Here is a 19,531-nt window from a genome sequence, read left to right as displayed (position 1 = left end):
CTTTGCCACTGATTTTCTGAAGTCTTCAATAGCTCTAATATGGAAATTTTTGCTGTATGCTAAGTGCCAGATTAAGGAGGCTTTAATTAGGGTTGAAGATTTGGAAATAGCAAGAAGTGACTAGGTTTTGAAGATGTTTTGACAGTGGAGCCAACAGGGCCTGCTAATAGATTGGATGTGGAATTACTAGAGAAAGAGAAAAGTTGTGGAAGCTTCTGAAACTTTTGGTTGGAGCAAGGGTTGCTTGGTGGTTCCTGTCCTGAGATGGAGACACATCTAGAGGGGCAAGTCAGGTGGCTGGGCACAAAGCACCAACTCCAAGACACATGAGAATTTCAACTAGGATTATTGGTTTGCAAACAATAAGAAAAGCTGAATCACCAGGGCAAAGGCAGAACAAACACTAGTGCAGCTCTGGGGTCTTAGTAAGGTGGTCATAGACAGACCTCTGGGCACTGCCATGTGAAAAATTCAGCACTAGGACATTGTGATTGACAGTCCTACCAAATGAGAATAAGAATAGGATGAAAAGGCTGGGCACGGTGGCTCACGCCTGTAATCCCAGCACTTTGGGAGGCTGAGGTGGGCAGATCATGAGGTCAGGAGTTCAAGACCAGCCTGACCAGCATGGTGAAACCCCGTCTCTACTAAAAATACAAAAAATTAGCTGGGCATGGTGGCACGCCCCTGTAGTCCCAGCTACTCGGGAGACTGAGGCAGGAGAATTGCTTGAACCTGGCAGGTGGAGGTTGCAGTGAACCGAGGTCGTGCCACTGCACTCCAGCCTGGGCCACGAAGTGAGATTCCATCTCAAAAAAAAAAAAAAAAAAAAGAAAGAAAAAAAGGATTAGGATGAAAAAATGGAAATAGATAACACTTATTAAGAACTTCCTAAGGGCCAGGCACCTTTCCAAGAGTTTCTGTGTATGATCTATTTAATTTTCCAACAAGTCTGTGAGAGAGGCATTGCCTTTATTTCCATTTCACAGGTGGGGAAATTAAGTTACCCAAATTGCACAGTAAGTGGAATGGGGATTGGAGCACAGGTAATCTGACTGCAAAATCATACATAAGCTTAACCATTATGCTACATATCTCTGGGATCTAGATGGAGCAGAGTAGACGATTAAATTGCAGGAACAGAAAGGAAAGGAAGGCTGGGATGACAACCACAGATCCCCATTACAGAAAGCATTTAAGGTAGCAGCCACGTTTTGGGATAAGTCTATGCTGTGTGCCCTCCAGGATCTGGTATTGGAGCAGGACCTGATTTTTGAGCCTTTGACAGCCCATGGGAGCCATTTTGAGGGCTCAGGAAAGTGAATCTGAAATTTCTGTTTGTTTCTGTGGCAGCTGATAAACCCAGCTATGTAAAGATAATAATTTTCCGTTTTCTGCTTTTAACAGAAAAGTAACAAATTTATGGGTGTGAAAGTGCTTTGCATTTTAGGAAAAAAAAGTCATACTATGAAAATAGGAAATTTATTTTTCTTTATTTTGTTAAAAAAATCATTGCAGTCAGAACTTGCACTCATGGGTTTCTCCCACATATTTTGCAGTGGTGGAGGAGCCATTTCTTTCAATAAGGTCACTGTTAGGGCTTTTTTTTTTTTAAATGAATCACTTCTAATAGACTTTGCTTTGACTTTCGAGCTGGTAGATGTGTAGTTGAGGTGTCTGCGTGTACCTGACAGTTAACATATGAGTACAGAGCTATGTGAGAACCCCACTAATCTATAAGTTATCTGATTCTCAGTTTCATTATTTTCCCAAAAATGTTTGCAAAAACTATGAGGAATTATGAAATCCAGAGCCTTATGTCAACGTCCCTTATTTCTAGGGCCCAGCCCTTAATCTTTCCATTTTATTTGGAGCTAGGAGCCCTGATTAGAAGATAAGAGGGTCTGGAGAGCCCAGTGCGGGGTGGTGATGCTTGACTGAATAGCTCACATCAAAGGGCAGCCTTATTCCTAAGTGTGAAAGACAGAATCACAGAGCTCTGCGGGACTCTGAAGTGTTGCTAGGTGATGACCCAGGCTTTATTGGAAATACTCATATGTACCGAATCTTTGTTCCAGCTTCTACTCAAGGTCATATTTTTACATGTTAATAGAATAAACCAAACTTTAGGTGACCAGTTTGGAAAGACTCTTACCAATTCTTACATAATCAATTCCAAATGAATTGATCATAATCCAATGAAGTATTTAAAGTATCTCTAAATACATAAATACCACATCAACTATTCTTAGGCTAGGATTTTCATTGCCAACATTATTTTCTGGAGATGTATTAGCCATTGATTCATAATTCAGACTACCAAGGAAACAACAAATGCATTAAATCAATTAAACTACCACATATTGGAGTGCCAGAACATCATATTCAAGATGTATACAAATTCAGGCTCTAACTATAATTATATTTGTATATTTGTAGTCTGAAATACATACATAGGTGACATAGGTGCATATACAACAAAGTGAAAAAAATCACCAAATATGAAGTGAAATAGACCTGGGTTCACTAATCTGATGCTACTGTTAACATACAATGTAACCTGGAGAAAGTTATCTGACATCTCTGAGCTTCATTTGCTTCACTTAAAAAATAGGGAAAATAATAAAAATAGCTAAAAATATTGAGCAATTATCACTAGGTGAGATCAGAATAAGTGTTTCAGAGGCATAATCTCATTTAATTCTCAAAACAACTTTATGAGAAGTAATATTATTATCCTTCCTTTGCAGATGTGGAAACTGAGGCACAGGGAAGTTGAGCAACTTGCTCGAGGTCATAAAGCTAGAAGGAGGCACAGCCAAGCATGGGCTTGTGTGACCTCAAAGCCTACATTTTCGCCACTGCTCTAAACTGTTTATTCCGTTGGCTTGTCATAATGATTGAAGACAATGTATATAAATCACAGAGGGTAGGACTCAGCTCGTATTATGTCCTCCATACATTTTATTGAACATTATTAATTAATAAACAACAGATAAATAACAACAGTGCTTTGTTTGATTAAATTATATATATGATTATATTTCTTCAGTGAAATTGTTGGTTATGCATTTCTTACAAATAATTCACAAATATTTATGAACATCTGTGTTGCAGCAGGGATTTTGCTGACCATGGAGGACCTGGGGGTATGTGAAATAGGCACCATTTCTGCTCTCACAAATTTAATATATGCAGGCTGCTGGATTGGACTAAAGGCCTGAGGAGAACTATAACAATCTCTTAGAGGGAACAGTGATTAAACAGGGATCAATTGTGCCACCCACATAGCCTTCCTACTTACTGATCAAGAATGATAGCAGACCTTAGCAAGTGCAAATCAACAAGAGGAATCCAATGGTGCTATTCACTACTACGAAGCTTTTCATTTTGCCTCTTACTAAGATTTCAAAGATATTCTTGCCCCCCCCGCCACACACAAAAACAAATACTGTGCAATCTCACTTACATGTGGAATCTGAAAAATTTGAACTCGTAGAAGCAGAGAGTACAATAGTGGGTGCCATGGGCTGGGGGTGGAGGAAATGGGAGATGATAGTCAAGGGTACAAACTTTCAGTTATAAGATGAACAAGTTCTGGGGCTGTAATGTACATGATGAGTGGTGATGAATGTTTTAATTAATTTGATTATTGTAAGAATTACACAATGTATACATTTATCTAATCATCATATTATATACCTTGAATATATTTGACCTTTATTTCTCAATTAAATATTTTAAAATAAAATATATTTAAATTTTAAAAATATTTTTGCAAATTGTATAAATACCCATGTATCATTTCCATTTTCATTCAACCTGTAAATAAGCTTTCTCAGAAGTTTTATATTTCTAAAAACTTGAATTTCGGTCCCTTTGGCTCAAAGCACTAGCATCTCTCCTAAGCAATCCTACTCTGAGGGCTATCTCTATGTTTAGGATCCTAGCCTATGATTTAAAAAAAAAAACAACCAAAAAAATCTCTCCAAGATGTCATTATTATAGCTAATCACTAATGTGTATCCCTCCCACCCCGCCCAATTTATCCAGCAGCTTCTCTTTTTTGTCAGATGTCAGATAGATTCCAAAAGCTAAATCTGTCCTCTGGGCAGGTGAACAATTATACTGCCTATTGCCTCTTCTTCCTTTTGTTATTCTGTCACCAATTATGCTGTCCACAAGGGATTCTATCACATGAGGGTCTGTTAGCAAGAGCTCAAATACATGTAGCAGCTGTCTATTTGCAAATACAGAATGCCATGAACACATGGTACAGAAGGATGCTTACTTTTATATGCTTGTATCTTCTCATTTACATTAGATTATCCACTATCCTTTTCCCTTTCAAATACTCCATATATGGGTAAATAGCTTTATTTTTCTTTTCTACTAAACTCCACTGCAATAGAAATAACTAAAATGTTAATAAGTATCTCAGATAGCCAAGTCATCACAGCAGAAAAAACAGCTTAAGCTTTCAGTAGCAATAGAGATAATATTAATCAAATAGCAGCAAAATGAGCAAGTGTTTAGTTGTTACTACATTCCAGGCACTTGCCTGGTAACTTTATGGATAGTCCCTCATTTATTATTCATAATTACCACATGACATGGTAGATGTCATTATCTATGCTCTTTATAAGGTTCCTAGGTGGCATACTTGTGGTTTAAACCCAAACTGCTTGACTCTGCTTCCCTCCAACTTTACACTGAGAATGAGGGAGAAGAGTAAGGTGGGACGAAAGGCAGGGGGAAAAGTGGACAGAGAGAAGAGAGAGAAATAATGGAGCAGAACATCTTCAATCCTTTTTTATTTTAATTTTTTATCATAAATTGACAAATTAGAGTTGTATTTATTTATGGGATAAAAAGTGATGTTATGATTTTTGAATACAATGTGGAAAGATTAAGCTAATTAATGTCTCTATCACCTCAAATATTTGTGATTTCTTGGTGATGAGAACATTAGAAGAAATTTACTCTCGGTGATACTAAAATGTACAGAACTCAATGATTAGCTATATTCACTATGCTGTGCAATTGATCTCAAAAAAAATTAAACTTATTCCTCCTGAGACTTTGTACCCTTCAACTATTACCTCCCCACTCCTTTCACTCCCCAGCCTCTGTAGCCACCATTCTAACCCCTGCTTCTATGAGTTCAATTGTTTTAGGCTCGATATAGAAGTATAAGAGGTATTTGTCTTTCTGTGTTTGGCTAATTTCACTTAGCATAATGGTCTCCAATTCCATTCATGTTGTCACAAATGACAGAATTTCTTCTTTCTTTTAAGGCTGAATAGTATATATACTGTATTTTCTTCTTAATTCATTAAACCAATGTCTATTGAGCATCTAGTACTGGCTGGGCATACCATCTACTTGTAACATAAGTTCCTTGCCTTAGAGAGTCATGTTTGGCTTAGAGAAGTACAATCTCCAGCCAAGAAGCAGTCTCCACCTTAAGGACAATAATCAATATGTGCCAAAGTGCTGAGAACACTCAATTGTGCTAATTTGTACAATTGTGCTGAGAACACAGGGAGAGGGTGGGGCCCTGTCGAGGGAACTGGGGGAGGTTTCCCAGATAAGGTGTCTTTGAGCAGGAATGTAAGCAAAGCATGAGTGTTCTCAAGCTGACTGAGGGTGGAGGCGGAGGTCACAGCAGGGTAACATAACAGTGTGGCAGATGGAGGGTGCCCAAGGGGACTGAGTGCTTCAGCAGCTGCAGAGGAGGATACATGTGGAAGATTTTGAGAGGTAAGGGCAGAAAGGCAGGTAGTCTGACAGCATGTTGGAATGGACATTAGGAGAGGCGGTAAGGAAGGCAGAGTGGGGCAGGTGAGGAAATATGAGACATGGGTCTGCCAGTGCAAGTGACCACTTCATGCAGCATGGTATTTGAGGTTATCATAAGCTATTGAATCATGTGCATTGTTTTGTTCAGTGCTTTTTGTTCTGACAGTGGATTATGCTAATTTTGATGGAAAGAAGAGAAATACATACAAAGGTAAGGGTGGACCTAAATCAGAGCTTTGGGGTCTAGGAAATGAAAGTATAGCCTGAGAAAACTAGGAGCTTCGGTGGAAAGGGAGCAAAAGCATTTCTGAGCTGGAGACTGCTATTGAAATACAAGGCAGGTGGCATAGAGGCAGGTGGGCTATTCAATTGTACACCAGGCATCCCTGGGGCTGGATATCAGGCAAAAGACCAAAGGATGAGATGAGAAGACAAATTGATGCCATCATTATTTCTGTCTTTAAAAGTAATCAAATAGGCCAGGCGCAGTGGCCCACGCTTGTAATCCTGGCACTTTCGGAGGCGGAAGAGGGCGGGTCACTTGAGGTCAGGAGTTTGAGACCAGCCTGGCCAACATGGTGAAACACTGTCACTACTAAAAATACAAAAATTAGCCAGGTATGATGGCGTGCGCCTGTATTCCAAGCTACTCGGGAGGCTGAGGCAGGAGAATTGCTTGAACCCAGGAGACGGAGGTTGCAGTAAGCCGAGATCCCACCACTGCACTCCAGCCTGGGTGACAGAGCGAGATTCTGTCTCAAAAAAAAAAAAAAACAAAACCCAAAAACTAAAACTAAAAACAAAATAATGAAATGCTTCAAGTGGGAACAAAAAGCACATTTGAACTGACAATATATCAAATATATCAATCACCACAACACAGTCTGAGAAAATATTTTGATGGCCAAGCACAATTAAATGTTATTGGGACTTGGGATGCTATTACATTGTTCCTTGGATTAATAATCTTCTTTTGTGTAGAAAGGTGTGTCTTGTCAGTCAAGCTTTTCTTGATTTGCCCGCTTAAGGGTAAAATAGACCACAACATATATCTTTAAACTGTCAGATCTGGACTCTGCCTGTAATCTCTCCCCATAGATAAGAAATGGGATTTCAAAAAAGGGAAAGAACCCTTTGTATCCTAAATTTGTCAAGAAATTCTTGTCAAGAATATACCTCTGCCATAGTACTTATAATATAGCAGCAAAAAGAAAAAACAAAACAAAACAAAAACAAAACAAGCTTTTATTTGGTGTTCTCTGGGACAAAGTTTCTAGTGGAATAATAGAGTCAAAAGATACTGCTTATGACAACTTATAATTAGATGTTGTGCAGTCATCATTAAATCAACAGAGCAAGTTTTTACTTCAAGGTTGCCATCTCCTACTTCTCTGTTGCTATAGATTATCATTTCCAGGGCATACACTTCAAATAGGAAAGCAGTGGCCAGGAACAATGGAGTAGAGATAAAGCTAGCAATGCAGGCTTCCAGGCAGCCCTCTTGAAGCGCAGTAAAATCCCCAAGGCCACGATAAAGCTCAGTGTGGAGAGTCCAGACTTGCGTGTCATACAGACCTGGGGTCCGGTCTCAGCTTTGTATCGTAATAATTCTAGGACATAATATGCTTAAAGCACTTGGCCCAATGCCTGGCACACAGTAGACACTCAATGAATAGAAGCTGTTATTGCCGCAAAATTATTTTTTGATGCATGAAAAGGAAAAGCCAGAGTCCAAGTACAGCAGAGCTCCTCACTTCAAAGGCATAAACATTCCTTTCAAATGTAAATCCTTCTGCCAACTTCTTATGAATATTTAGGGCCTAAAACTTATCTAAAATGATCACTAGTACAATAAAGTAGTATTTTATATGTCATTTTCCAGGACTCTCCCCTTTTTCCTGATTATTATTTATAAGGTAATATAAAATGTAAGAGATTAATAAATAGAAACTGTAGATTTTCGGTCTTACCATTTTTGTCTGCTCTCCTCAGTATCTGGAAAGGAAAAAGGGAAAAATTTTATCAGCATTTTAAATAAATATTGCAGTGAACATTACACTTACGCATAATTTATTCATAATTAAATAAAATACATTCTAATTTTAAGTAAGCGTTTCCCAATTGAGATCTTTCTTTATAATATCTAAAACCTGAAAACGACCCAAATGTCCATGGATAAACAAACCGTGAACGAACAAACCAACTGTCGTATAGCCATACAATAGAATACTACGGAGCAATAAAAATGAATGAGCTATTTATACACACAACAACTTGGATAGAACCAAAAATAACTAGGCTGAGTAGAAAACCCTGATGCAAAAGAATACCTACTTATAATTCCATTTATATAAAATTCTTAAAAATGCAAACTAATCCATAGGGACAGAAAACAGAGTAAGGTTCCTAGGAATGGGCAGGGCAGGGGAGGGTGGATTACAAGAGGATGTAAGAAAACTTTTGCAGGTGATAGAGATAGTTAGTATCTTGAATGTGGTAATGGTTTCATATATGTTAAAACTCATCAAGTTTACACTTTACATATGTGCACATTAATGTAAGTCAATCATACCTCAATAAAACTGGGATTCAACAAAACATAAAAGAAAAATAATACATCATGGGTAAAGAGTAACCACATGTCTATGCTATATCTACTTTATTTATACTTTATTAATCATATTATCTTGGACTTACTTTAAATTGTCTTGATGTATAAGAACTATTTGGCCATCTGGTATCCATTACACTTTAGTAATGATTTCTAATCTTCTGGAAAGCCAACCTGTCCTACATGCTTGGCCTAGGTGCTCCAGTGCTGGGCAGGGCACTTATGTCTGACAAACACAGTGTCATATCCCTCTGGTCATGGTGACTGCTCAGGGATGAGCACATTAGGGCCAGTGAATGACAGGCCATGGTTTTGCTTGAGTGGTTAGGAGAGAGACGTACTCTACCTTCTGCTGACTTTGAACCCAGGAATATATAGGCAATGCACTGCTGTCATTCATTTTGTTATTGGATATATTGTAGGTTGAATTGTGTCCTCCAAAACCAAATGTTGAAATCCTAATGTTCAGTATCCATGAATGTAACTTTATCTGGAAATAGGGGTTTGGGAGGAAAAGCCCTTGATAAAATCCAACCTTCCTTCATGATAAAAACTCTGAACAAACTAGGCATTGAAGGAACATACCTCAAAATAATAAGAGCCATCTATGCCAAACCCACAGCCAACATCATACTAAACAGGCAAAAGCTGGAAGCATCTCCTTGAATGCTAGAACTAGAACTGGAACTGTAACAAGACAAGGACGCCCACTCTCACCACTCCTCTTCAACATAGTACTGGAAGTCCTCATCAGAGCAATCAGGCAAGAGAAAGAAATAAAAGGCATCCAAACAGCAAAATAAGAAGCCAAACAGTCTCTCTTCACTGATGATATAATCTTATACCTAGAAAATTCAAAGACTCCACCAAAAGGCTCCTGGGACTGATAAATGACTTCAATAAAGTTTCAGGATACAAAATAAAGGTACAAAACTCAGTAGCATTTCTATGCAGCAATAGCATTCAAGCTGAGAGCCAAATCAAGAAGGCAATCCCATTTACAATAGCTACACAAAAAATAAAATACCTAGGAATACATTTAACCAAAGAAGTGAAAGACTTCCACAAGGAGAACTACAAAACACTGCTGAAAGAAATCATAGATGACAGAAACAAATGGGAAAACATTCCATGCTCATGAATTGGAAGAATCAATATTGTTAAAATGGCCATACTACCCAAAGCAATGTATACATTCAATACTATTCCTATCAAACTACCAATGTCATTTTTTACAGAATTAGAAAAAACTGTTCTAAAATTCATATGGATCCAAAATGGAGCCTGAATAGCCAAAGCAATTCTAAACAAAAAGAACAAAGCTGGAAGCATCACATTACCTGACTTCAAACTATACAATAAGGCTATGGTAGACAAAACAGCATGGTACTGGTACAAAAAAACAGATACAAAAATGAAACAGAATAGAGAACCCAGCAATAAAGCTGTACACCTACAGCCATCTGATCTTCAACAAAATCAACAAAAATAAATAATGGGGAAAGGATTTCCTATTCAATAAATGGTGCTGGGATAGCTAGTAGGTCATATGCAGAAGAATGAAACTGGAGCACTATCTAATACTACAGGCAAAAATTAACTCAAGATGGATTAAAAATTTAGATATAAGACCTCACACTATAAAAATCCTATAAGAAAACCTAGAAAATATCATTCTTGACATTGAGAAAAAATTGGCCTTGAGAAAAAAGTTATAACTAAGTTCTCAAAAGCAATTGCAACAAAAACAAAAATTGACAAGTGGGACCTAATTAAACTAAAGAGCTAGAGCACAGGAAAATAAACTGTCAACAGAGTAAACAGAGAATCTAAAGAATGGGAGAAAATATTCACCAACTATGTATTTAACATAGTACTAATATACAGAATCTGTAAAAATCATATTTCAAAAAACAAAAAAGAAACCAATTAAGAAGTGGGCAAAAGACATGAACAGACATTTCTCAAAAGAAGACATACAAGTGGCCAACAAACATACGAAAACATGCTCAACATCACTAATCATCAGAGAAATGCAAATCAAAACCACAATATGCTATCATCTCACACCAGTCAGAATGGCTATTATCAGAAAGTCAAAAAAACACAACCAGATGCTGGAGCTGCTGCAGAGAAAAGAGAATGCCTATACACAGTTGGTGGGGAGGTAAATTAGTTTAGCCTGTGGAAAGCAGTTTGGAGATTTCTCAGAGAACTTAAAACAGAACTACCATTTGACTTTGTAATCCCGTTACTGAGTATATATCCAAAAGTAAATAAATCATTGTACCAAAAAGACACATGGCACTTGTATGTTCATTGCAGCATTATTCACAACAGCAAAAATGCTAAATCAACTTAAGTGCCCATCAGTGGTCAATTGGATAAAGATAATGTGGTACATATACATCATGGAATACTACACAGCCATAAAAAAGAAAAAGATCATGTCCTTTGCAGCGACATGGATGCAACTGGAGGCCATTATCCTGAGTGAATTAATGCAGAAGCAGAAAACCAAACACTGCATATTCTCACTTATAAGGGGGAGCTAAACATTGGGTACACATGAACATAAAGATGGCAGCAACATACACTGGGGACTAATAGAGGGAAGAGGGAGGTTGGGGAGAAGAGTTGAAAAACTAACTGTTGAGTATTATGCTCACTACCTGGGTGATGGGATCATTTGTACCCCAAATCTCACCATCATGTGATACACCCATGTAACAAATCTGCACATATTCCTCCTGAATCTAAAATAAAACTTTAAGTTATAAAAAGAAAAGAAATAGGGTTTGCTGATGTAATCCCATTAAGATAAAATATAACTGGATTGGGTGGCCCCTAAGTCCAATGACTGGGGATCTTACAAGGAGAGAAATTCAGAGATGCAGAGATATAGAGACCGTAAGATCAAAGAGGCAGGTATTGGCGTGGTGCAGCTGAAAGGCAAGGATGCCAAAGTACTGACAGGTGCCATCAGAAGCAAGAGAGGAAGCATGATACAGTTCCCCCTCTGGAGCCTTCCCAGGGAGCATCATCCTGCTAGCAGCTTGATTTCGCCCTTCTCACCTCCAGAACCATGGAGAGTACATTCTATTGTGGTAGTTTGTTAAAGCAGCCCTAGGAAACTGATACAATATATAACCTGGAAAGAACCAACACCCAGGAAAGTAGTTTTCAGAGACAGAGAAACTGGGTCCAGATAGCACTCCTTGAGTCTCTGATTAAGTAATCTTGATGAGATGATCTCTGCTTTTTCATTACAGGAGCCAATACATTATTTTTAAAAACAATCTTAAAACAGTTTGCATTATTTTTCCTGCTAGCTGCAATGAAGTTAACCCTGATAGGTATGCTAATAGAAAATAATCTGGATAACATACTACAGAGCTATGTTATATACAGTACCAAAGAGGATGCCCCACTAGCACATTGCAAAGACAAACTTTAATTGCTTGGAAGGGGCCCTTGAGGATTATTTTTTTTTTCCCTAAGTAACTTGTAGTTATAGTTAAATAACCAGAGCTATTCTTATATTTAGATTGTCACTTCTTGCTGGCCAGCTTGAAACATGAGCAATCGTTTTTATTCCCAAGTTGTCTGTTTTACTGCTTTCTACTATAAAAACATTATCTTCCTTTCATTCTGCCGACTTCACGGAAATGAGGTATAGATAAATCTAATCATTGCCACAATGTGTTTTAAGATACTAGTATTACTATTAAAGATCTCACCCATGAAACTTTTCCAGCAACAGGTAGGTATCACCTAGACTTGCATGCAGAAGAAGATGGTCCTCCTGTTTTACTAAATTGATGTAATTACTGCAGGAGGACTGCTTTCAATAGTAAGAGCTACACTTAAAGCAAAATGAGACCCAGATTATTTTTCCTTCTTAGAGTCAATTGCTAGAGGGGATTTTGAGGATTCATTCCCTTATCACAGCCAGCTTCTTCCTGTCCTCTGCAACCATGGAGCCCCAGCTGAGAGTCAGGGAGACATGAAACACATCCTATTTCTTGCTTTTGGTTCACTCTAAGATTCTATTTCAAGCTGTATTTTGTCCTCAGGATTTTGAAGAAACTAGAATAGAATAATCACACACCACAGAGTTGGACCCAGGACTTCTGTTCATTTCATTTCATAAAGAACAATCTCAAGTAGCATTTAGCCTCTGAAAGATGAAACAAAAACAGCAGCTTTTGTTATTAAGACAGTTCTTGTAATTAAATATGAACAGAACTGTCTCTGCTGCAAATTTTGCCTCTAATCCCACAGACTAATAAAAAATGTACTCCGGATGAGAATCAAGTTCATTATGTTATGGTACCACAATAATCTGTGTCAGCCGATCTTAAGGTTGCTACCACTGGATGGATGGTAAATAAATTTAAATATTATGGTCAGGCTTAAAATTTGAAGACAGGTAATACTGTGTTTTTGCTACAATTCAAAGATTATCAAATAGATTCCTCTATTTCAAAAATATTCTTTGATGGCCTCAACTAAAATTCCTTATTCATCACTTTAAGTTATTGAAGGCAAGTGTTAAAATGTAAATATTGTCTTTGAAACATTAAAAGATGGACACAATCATAATTTACTGAACTAATATTTCTAAGTGACTCCTACCATGAATCAGGTTAAGATTTGATAATGAGGTGAAATAGTCCCTTGGTAGATTCCTGAGAAACTAGAATATAAGGCAGGGACTCAGGACTAATCCAGAACATGGAGTCCCACCACACAGGGTCGGCGGGAGTCTCTCCCATTAGAATGCCTGGTGTCGCCCAGGTGTCTCAATCATTAGACTGCCTGGGGTCAGATGGGAGTCTCTCCCATTACCAGGGTGGGTGGGGCCAGACTTCCAGCAGGTAGTTTTACTACCAGGCCACTGGTTGCCCTGATACTGGATAAGGGGAAGCAGGTACTGAAAGATGGATGGAGAGAAGGAATCAGCGCACATATTTTCTTCTTCTCAATTTTGCCTAGGGTAGGCCCAGTGTGGGAAAACAATTTTTAATGTATGATAACAGTAAGACTAAGTGTATTTTTAAATAATTTTTTTTTATTTTTTTAAGTTCCAGGGTACATGTACAGGATGTGCAGGGTTGTTACATAGGTAAATGTGTGCTATGGTGGTTTGCTGCACCTATCAATCCATCACCTAGATATTAAGCCCAGCATGCATTAAATTTTTTTTTTCCTAATTTCTGCTGTTTCCTGTAACTACAAGAGTGACATTTGCCTTGCCAATGAAGGTAGACAATGATGGGGTTAACTGCCATCCTCTGAACTGGACAATCTCACTCAAATGAGCAAGTGTGTGTGTGTGTGTGTGTGTGTGTGTGTGATGAGGTGACATGGGAGGTGTGTGGCTATAACAGAGTTCAGTCACAGAACCATTGCATCTGGAAGACTCCTTCGGCTTCGACATTCCTCTGTGCATCTCACACATCATACAAATGAGCATATAAGGGGCTTCAGAATTAAGTGTCCTTGTGAAAAGAAACTATTTCTTGTTTTCACCAAGTTCCTGACCATCTACGCTCTGTATATCGCATTCAGAGTGTACATGAGTGTGCATGCTTAGACGAAGGAAGGAAGGGAAGACAAGCAGTAAAGTCATTCATCCCCTTCACAACCTTCCAGCCTCATTCCCACTTTAGCAGTGAAGTGGGGAACAGTCACTTCCCTTCCAGTTAAAAATCAAAGGAAAACTGATGGGAAAGGAAAGTGGCATTGGGTGGATGAAGTTGCAACTAATTTCATTTGGGAATTTCTCTGGCTTTTGGGGATGAGTTGAAGGTTTGTTTTTCTCCCTTTTCACAGTAGCAGAGTTGATTAATGTAATGACTCAAAAGAGGAGACACATGCTATATGGACTAGTATTCCAAACTAGAATTCCTCTTCTGTTAACTGGATTGCAGCAACCGGGGAAATGATAGTCCATTGGTGTAAAAGGAAAAGCAATAGTAATCCCCGTGGTCCTCTGTGTTGCCAGGACCCAGTTGAGTCCCTCTCCTGTGGCTGGCAGGCATGCCATATGCAAATGCTTGCTCCAGCCTCAATGCACTGGCATACATTGGCACCAGTGCTAGGTTTTCTAAGCCTCCCATCAGTATTCAAGAGTATTTATGATGAACCGATACTTAATTCTGTCATATTCTAGCAAGACAATTCTACAAATTAGATTTATGAAGAAATAGTCCCTGCATCGGTTTGTGGATTTAGCTACTGTTACTGTTATTTAATGCACTCAGTGTGGAGCACTGAAATAACCATAATACTTCAAATTTATGCAACACTTTTTGCTTTGTTTCCATTTTCTAAACTATGAACTCTTATTTCATACTCACAACAGCCTAAGGAAGTATCATAGTGATTACTATTGCTGATTTGGAGAGGATACTGAAGGAAAAGCCAACAGTTGTGGCAAATCTATCTCTGATTTTCTTGTTAAAATCTGTCTCTAGTTTCTAACCAGCTGGTCATTTATCATGTCATTAATAGTGTTCTCAGTATCAGTTTACATCATTTCTTAAATGATTGATTATTCCAGTGACATTGCAATAAAAAGCACTGCAAATCAAAGTTTTCCTCAAATTTGGAAATTGTCTGTGTGATACAGAAGACGCACAGATAATTACCTGTTCCAGTTTGGAACAGGTAATATCTATCACCTATGTATTATAATATGAAGATAATTTTAAAAGTAATCTTTCTTGTTAGTGCCACTAGAATATATTAAATATAATAAATAAAGTGATGCATGTATATTTTACATTTTATTTTGCTAAAAGCAGTATGATCCAGAAATGAATAATTCACAAATCCCTAAGTAACAAATCATTTTTCACATCACATATTTCACTAGTGTTAGATTTTTCACAAGATAACTCAAAGAAAACTGTATACAAAATCTTTTCCATTCGAGACAAAATCCAATGGCAGGTTTTTTTGTAGACTCTAGCATTTTACTGACAAACAAGCATGTCAACACCCCTCATAGGGAATCAGGTTCCTATTTTTATTTTTAAATCTCTGAAATATAAAAGGCAAGACCACCCTATTCATAGACTACAAGTTCCTTTTGTACAGGGACCTGATGCTATTTGTTTACAGACTTGGAAACAATCATGCATACGTAATAAAAAATGAAATTTTAATTTTCTCTTCGAAAATATTGCAGTTGAACACTTAAGCAACGGCTGGTGTATGAGTCAGGAGGATGACTTTCCATTTGTGTAGTTTTATTCCATTCATCTCCACACTATTACCGGGGTTTGTTAAGTGCTTTTTAAAAAGCACAGGGAAGCACTTGATCTCAATGGGGGACAGAGTGACGATCAGGTCAGAATGAATGGAGGCCCCACTTGTCCCCTTTGAATCAACTCCATGGCCCCTTAATTGTCAGCCTCATAACTGACATGATTTCCAGGGGCCCTGACTTTTCAGGCATGTTGTGGTGCCCTTCTCTTCTCCAGCTTACCTCCTCAAGTGCTTTATGGCCCTGAACAGCAAAACTTGAATAAGATCAGCCCGTTAAGCCATGAGCACCAATAATACCATCTGACTGACCCAAACCAGGCAGAGATAAATGCTCATGAAGGATAAGGTACTTAACCACCTGATTGGGTGGCTGAATAGGAATGACCACACCTGAGATTTGGTGGGAAGGAGATGACCAGCCCAGAATGCCTGGATCGCCAATTGGAGCAACCAGGTGATAAAGGGTGAAGGCTGCCAGTACACACAGTTGAACCTCGCTTCTATCATTTGCCTTACAACAGTTTGAATTATTGATAGGAGTTTCTTTCCCTAGAATTAAAAAGAATTCTAGCCAATCCATTCAAAATAAACTTGGGAGAGTGCCTCACATCCTCCTATCCTCTTTATCTCTGCCTCACCATTATGATACTAATAATTTGATTTCCTCATATTTTCATCTCTCCACAAACAAATGTATCTGGCTTCTGGCCCATCTCCCACTCATTTTGATTTTAATAAGAAAAGATAATTCAGAGAAGGGTAGAGGACAGAGCACATAGCACTCCTCCATGTCCTTTGACATTTTCTATCATGCCTAAACAAGAAGCAGCCAGAATTGTCCCCATTGAGATAGACACGACCTCCGGCAACAGCATGAATGTGACAACTGAGGGGCTGGGAGAGCCCGGAGCCCGGCAAGCAGCTGAGAGAAACCCCAAAGCAGAGAGAAGAGATAGGCAACAGAGGGAAAAATACAGAGAACAGAAACAGCAGGCAGGAGAGGAAAACAAAATTGAGAAATAAACAAGAAATAAAAGTGCTGTAAAGATAGAAACCACACCATACGGGAAAAAGAAACAGCACAGAAGGAAAAGAAAGGATGTGATCAGATCAGAGTAATGAAGGCAGGCAGTCGATACCGAAGTGAGAAATAGGACCAAAGGGAAAACAGTCAAAAGCTAGAATTGATGGAGGTGACAGTAGTAATTAGAACTTGGAGAGGTACAGATAAGGAGAATACCAGGGAAGAAAAAGGGAAAATCGAAGAGGTGGCAGTGACAAAAAGAATCATGAAAATGATCTTTCCCACCGCTGTAAAAAGAAAAACAAATATGCTCAAAGTAATTGTTTTCCGAGGGGGTCCGGGGGAGGATGACGAGGGCATCTCAATCGCTGCTGCTTCCCTGCCTGGGTTGCTTGAGAGCATCCACAAGGCTGCGAATAGGGCGCATTAGAGAGATGAGTTGGGACACTGTCCCCACCTCACCCCACCCCCCACCTTGTGCCTCTTTAAAATGTCCTATGCACTCAAATATTGTCTGTTGTATTTGCAATAGTGTATCTACGAAACCCAGCCTGTTGACAAATCTAACTTTTGTAATTTTCTTAAGGGTGTTAAGCCACAAGCTGCAGGTCTGGGACAGCCCTAGCTGCAAGTTAAGGGACAGTTGTTCCTCCTGCATTTGCATCGGTGGTTCTCTAGAGGGAAAGGAGGTAGTTGTCGCCTGTGTTCTGGGAACCAAGCATTGACTGGTGAGCACCTGAGCCGAACCCCTTCCTTTAGGGGAAAAGAAAGGTGCTGGGAAGCAACCGCCCAGCTCCCACCATCTGTACTTACGTCGAGGAAGATCGACATGCCCTTGGACAGGTGCAGAGCAGAGCTGAGCTCCTCCGAGGAGTTGTTGGAGGACGGCGATGTCTCCTGGGAATCCTCCATCCTCGGGAGCCCTGACGGCCTCAGGCGGAGCGGGGCTAGGCGGACGCACCGGCTCTGGTAAGGGCGCGGCCGCAGCTGCTGCTTCGCCGCCGCCGCCGGGCTCTGGATCTGGGAGGATGTTCGCTCCCGCGCGCGCCTCCCTCCGCGCTCTCCGCGCTCGGTGTCCCCCCTCCCTCCTCCGGCCTCTGCGCTCCCACGCGCTCCAACTCTCGCCTCCCCCTTCCCGCGGTTGACGGCGTCTGGATCCATGTCATCCCCGCACTTAGCAACGCGCGGAGGGGAGCGGGCTCTGCCCCCGGCACGGCCATCGGCCAGGGCTGGAGAGATAGCCTGGGGACCCCTGCCAGCCCCACGACGGCCCCAAGTGCAGGGATGGAGGAGGGCGTCCGGACAGAGAGAAGGGACGAATGGCAGGGCGTTTGTCCTGAGCAGCCAAAGCGCAAAGTAAGGACGCCCCCAGCCTCACCCGAGTGGATGCCATAAGTAGGGAGGAAGTCAGAGAGGTTTTACCTACTTTGCTTTTGGTTTCAGTGGCCTGTCTGCCCGACCTTCCCCAAAGGCGGGGGCAGGGTTCATGGACACCAGCAAGCAAGGAGCAGCTGGTTTGGTGTAGGGATTAAGCCATTCGGTGTTATCTTGCGCTCTAGGGACTTAACCTGTAAGCCTCACTTTTCCTCATCAGTAAAATGGTTACGCTGGTCTCACCCCAGAGGGTTCTGAGGCTTACCTGTGGCAGTGCTGCTGACAAAGGCGGTGCTATGAACTCTGCCTAGAGTAGGCTTCGAAACGTTTGCTATGGGGCAAGGATTGTTAGGTCATGTTCAAACATGAAGTTTTCCAAAGTCACAATAAAGACGAAGTCCTTATCTGTGTTTAAGCATTTAAACCAGGGTAATTGTTCAACATTTGACGGCTTCTGCGAAGGCTGTAAAAATAGGAAACTGACCACACCTTTCATCAGGAGAGAGATCCAGTTTAGTGGGCATCTAAAATGTGTATGTGTTGGTTACAAACTTGAGCTATCTGGGAGCAAGATAAGGCAAAAAAGAAGGAACCTTGTCTAAACAAGACTGCCTCTACCAGTGAGAACGGGTGAAGAGGATCCAGATCTCCATTTTGTGGCCTTCGGAGAAAAGTAAACATATTCTTCCTATAAGACAGGCCCACACACAATCAAAATGCTGATCAACATGTGAGTGTCTTAAAGGCATGTAAAACATGCTAGGGGTTTCTCAGGAGAGACAGGTAACACTCTGGCTGTGGGGACCAATAAAAGCTTGCTGAAAGAAGCGGTATATGAAATGGACCTTAAAAATCAGTGGCTACTCCATGCTTGATAGAAATAGAAGAAAAACACTTCCAGGCAGAAGGAACAGCTAAGCAAAGCATGGCACCAGGAAAGCACATGGAAGCCGGAAGTAGTCCACTGGGGATTCCTATAAACATACGGAATCCCAGATCCTACCTGGGCTTTCCAAATCCCAATACTAAAGTACTGTCTAGTCCAGAAATCCAAGTCCCCCTCACCCTAATGATTCATACACAGTTGCTCTGTAGTAGGGTCAGGACTAGGGTGTGGCAAGTGGGGCCACTTGAGCACAGAATGTAAGGAGGCACTTGCTCTCAATCTCTATCCTGTGCTTGCATGATCCTGAGAATGATTTTCTTAAATTTTGCAACCTAGGTGTCTTGTTCACTTCACCCAAGTCCCACTGCTCCTTTGTAGATGGGTGCTTACAAAAAAAGAAACGAATCCAGTTGTTCTCAACTCTGCCTGTATATTGGAATCACCTGGGGTGTGTGGTAACTTTAAAATGTACCCACAAATTCATTGACATTCTTCCTATAGAGAAGTGGGTCCCCTCCCCTTAAATCTGAAGGATTGTGACTGCTACAATGAATGA

The 19,531-nt window shown here is 40.0% G+C and overlaps 1 protein-coding gene and 1 long non-coding RNA gene across 2 annotated transcripts in view; one reads left to right on the top strand and one right to left on the bottom strand.

Annotated features, from left to right (window-relative positions):
• The window catches only part of LOC134761954 (uncharacterized), a 58,876-nt gene extending 55,870 nt beyond the window's left edge, over positions 1-3,006 (top strand). The window contains exon 4 of the long non-coding RNA XR_010141228.1: positions 2,751-3,006. This is a non-coding gene — a long non-coding RNA (uncharacterized LOC134761954). The remainder of the gene's footprint in view (positions 1-2,750) is intronic.
• Positions 1-17,770, bottom strand: part of NECAB1 (N-terminal EF-hand calcium binding protein 1) — a 173,954-nt gene extending 156,184 nt beyond the window's left edge. Inside the window, 2 exon segments of the mRNA NM_001133547.1 lie at positions 7,773-7,797; positions 17,529-17,770. Of these exon segments, the coding sequence (NP_001127019.1) occupies positions 7,773-7,797; positions 17,529-17,627 (124 nt within the window). The 5' untranslated portion in view covers positions 17,628-17,770.
• Positions 17,771-19,531: the final 1,761 nt, after the last annotated feature.

The sequence above is a fragment of the Pongo abelii genome, chromosome 7 (genome assembly GCF_028885655.2).
Source record: "Pongo abelii isolate AG06213 chromosome 7, NHGRI_mPonAbe1-v2.0_pri, whole genome shotgun sequence".
Lineage (NCBI taxonomy): Eukaryota > Metazoa > Chordata > Mammalia > Primates > Hominidae > Pongo > Pongo abelii.
The sequence above is the reverse complement of the archived record's forward strand: the minus strand, read 5'-3'. Positions and strand labels throughout refer to the sequence as shown.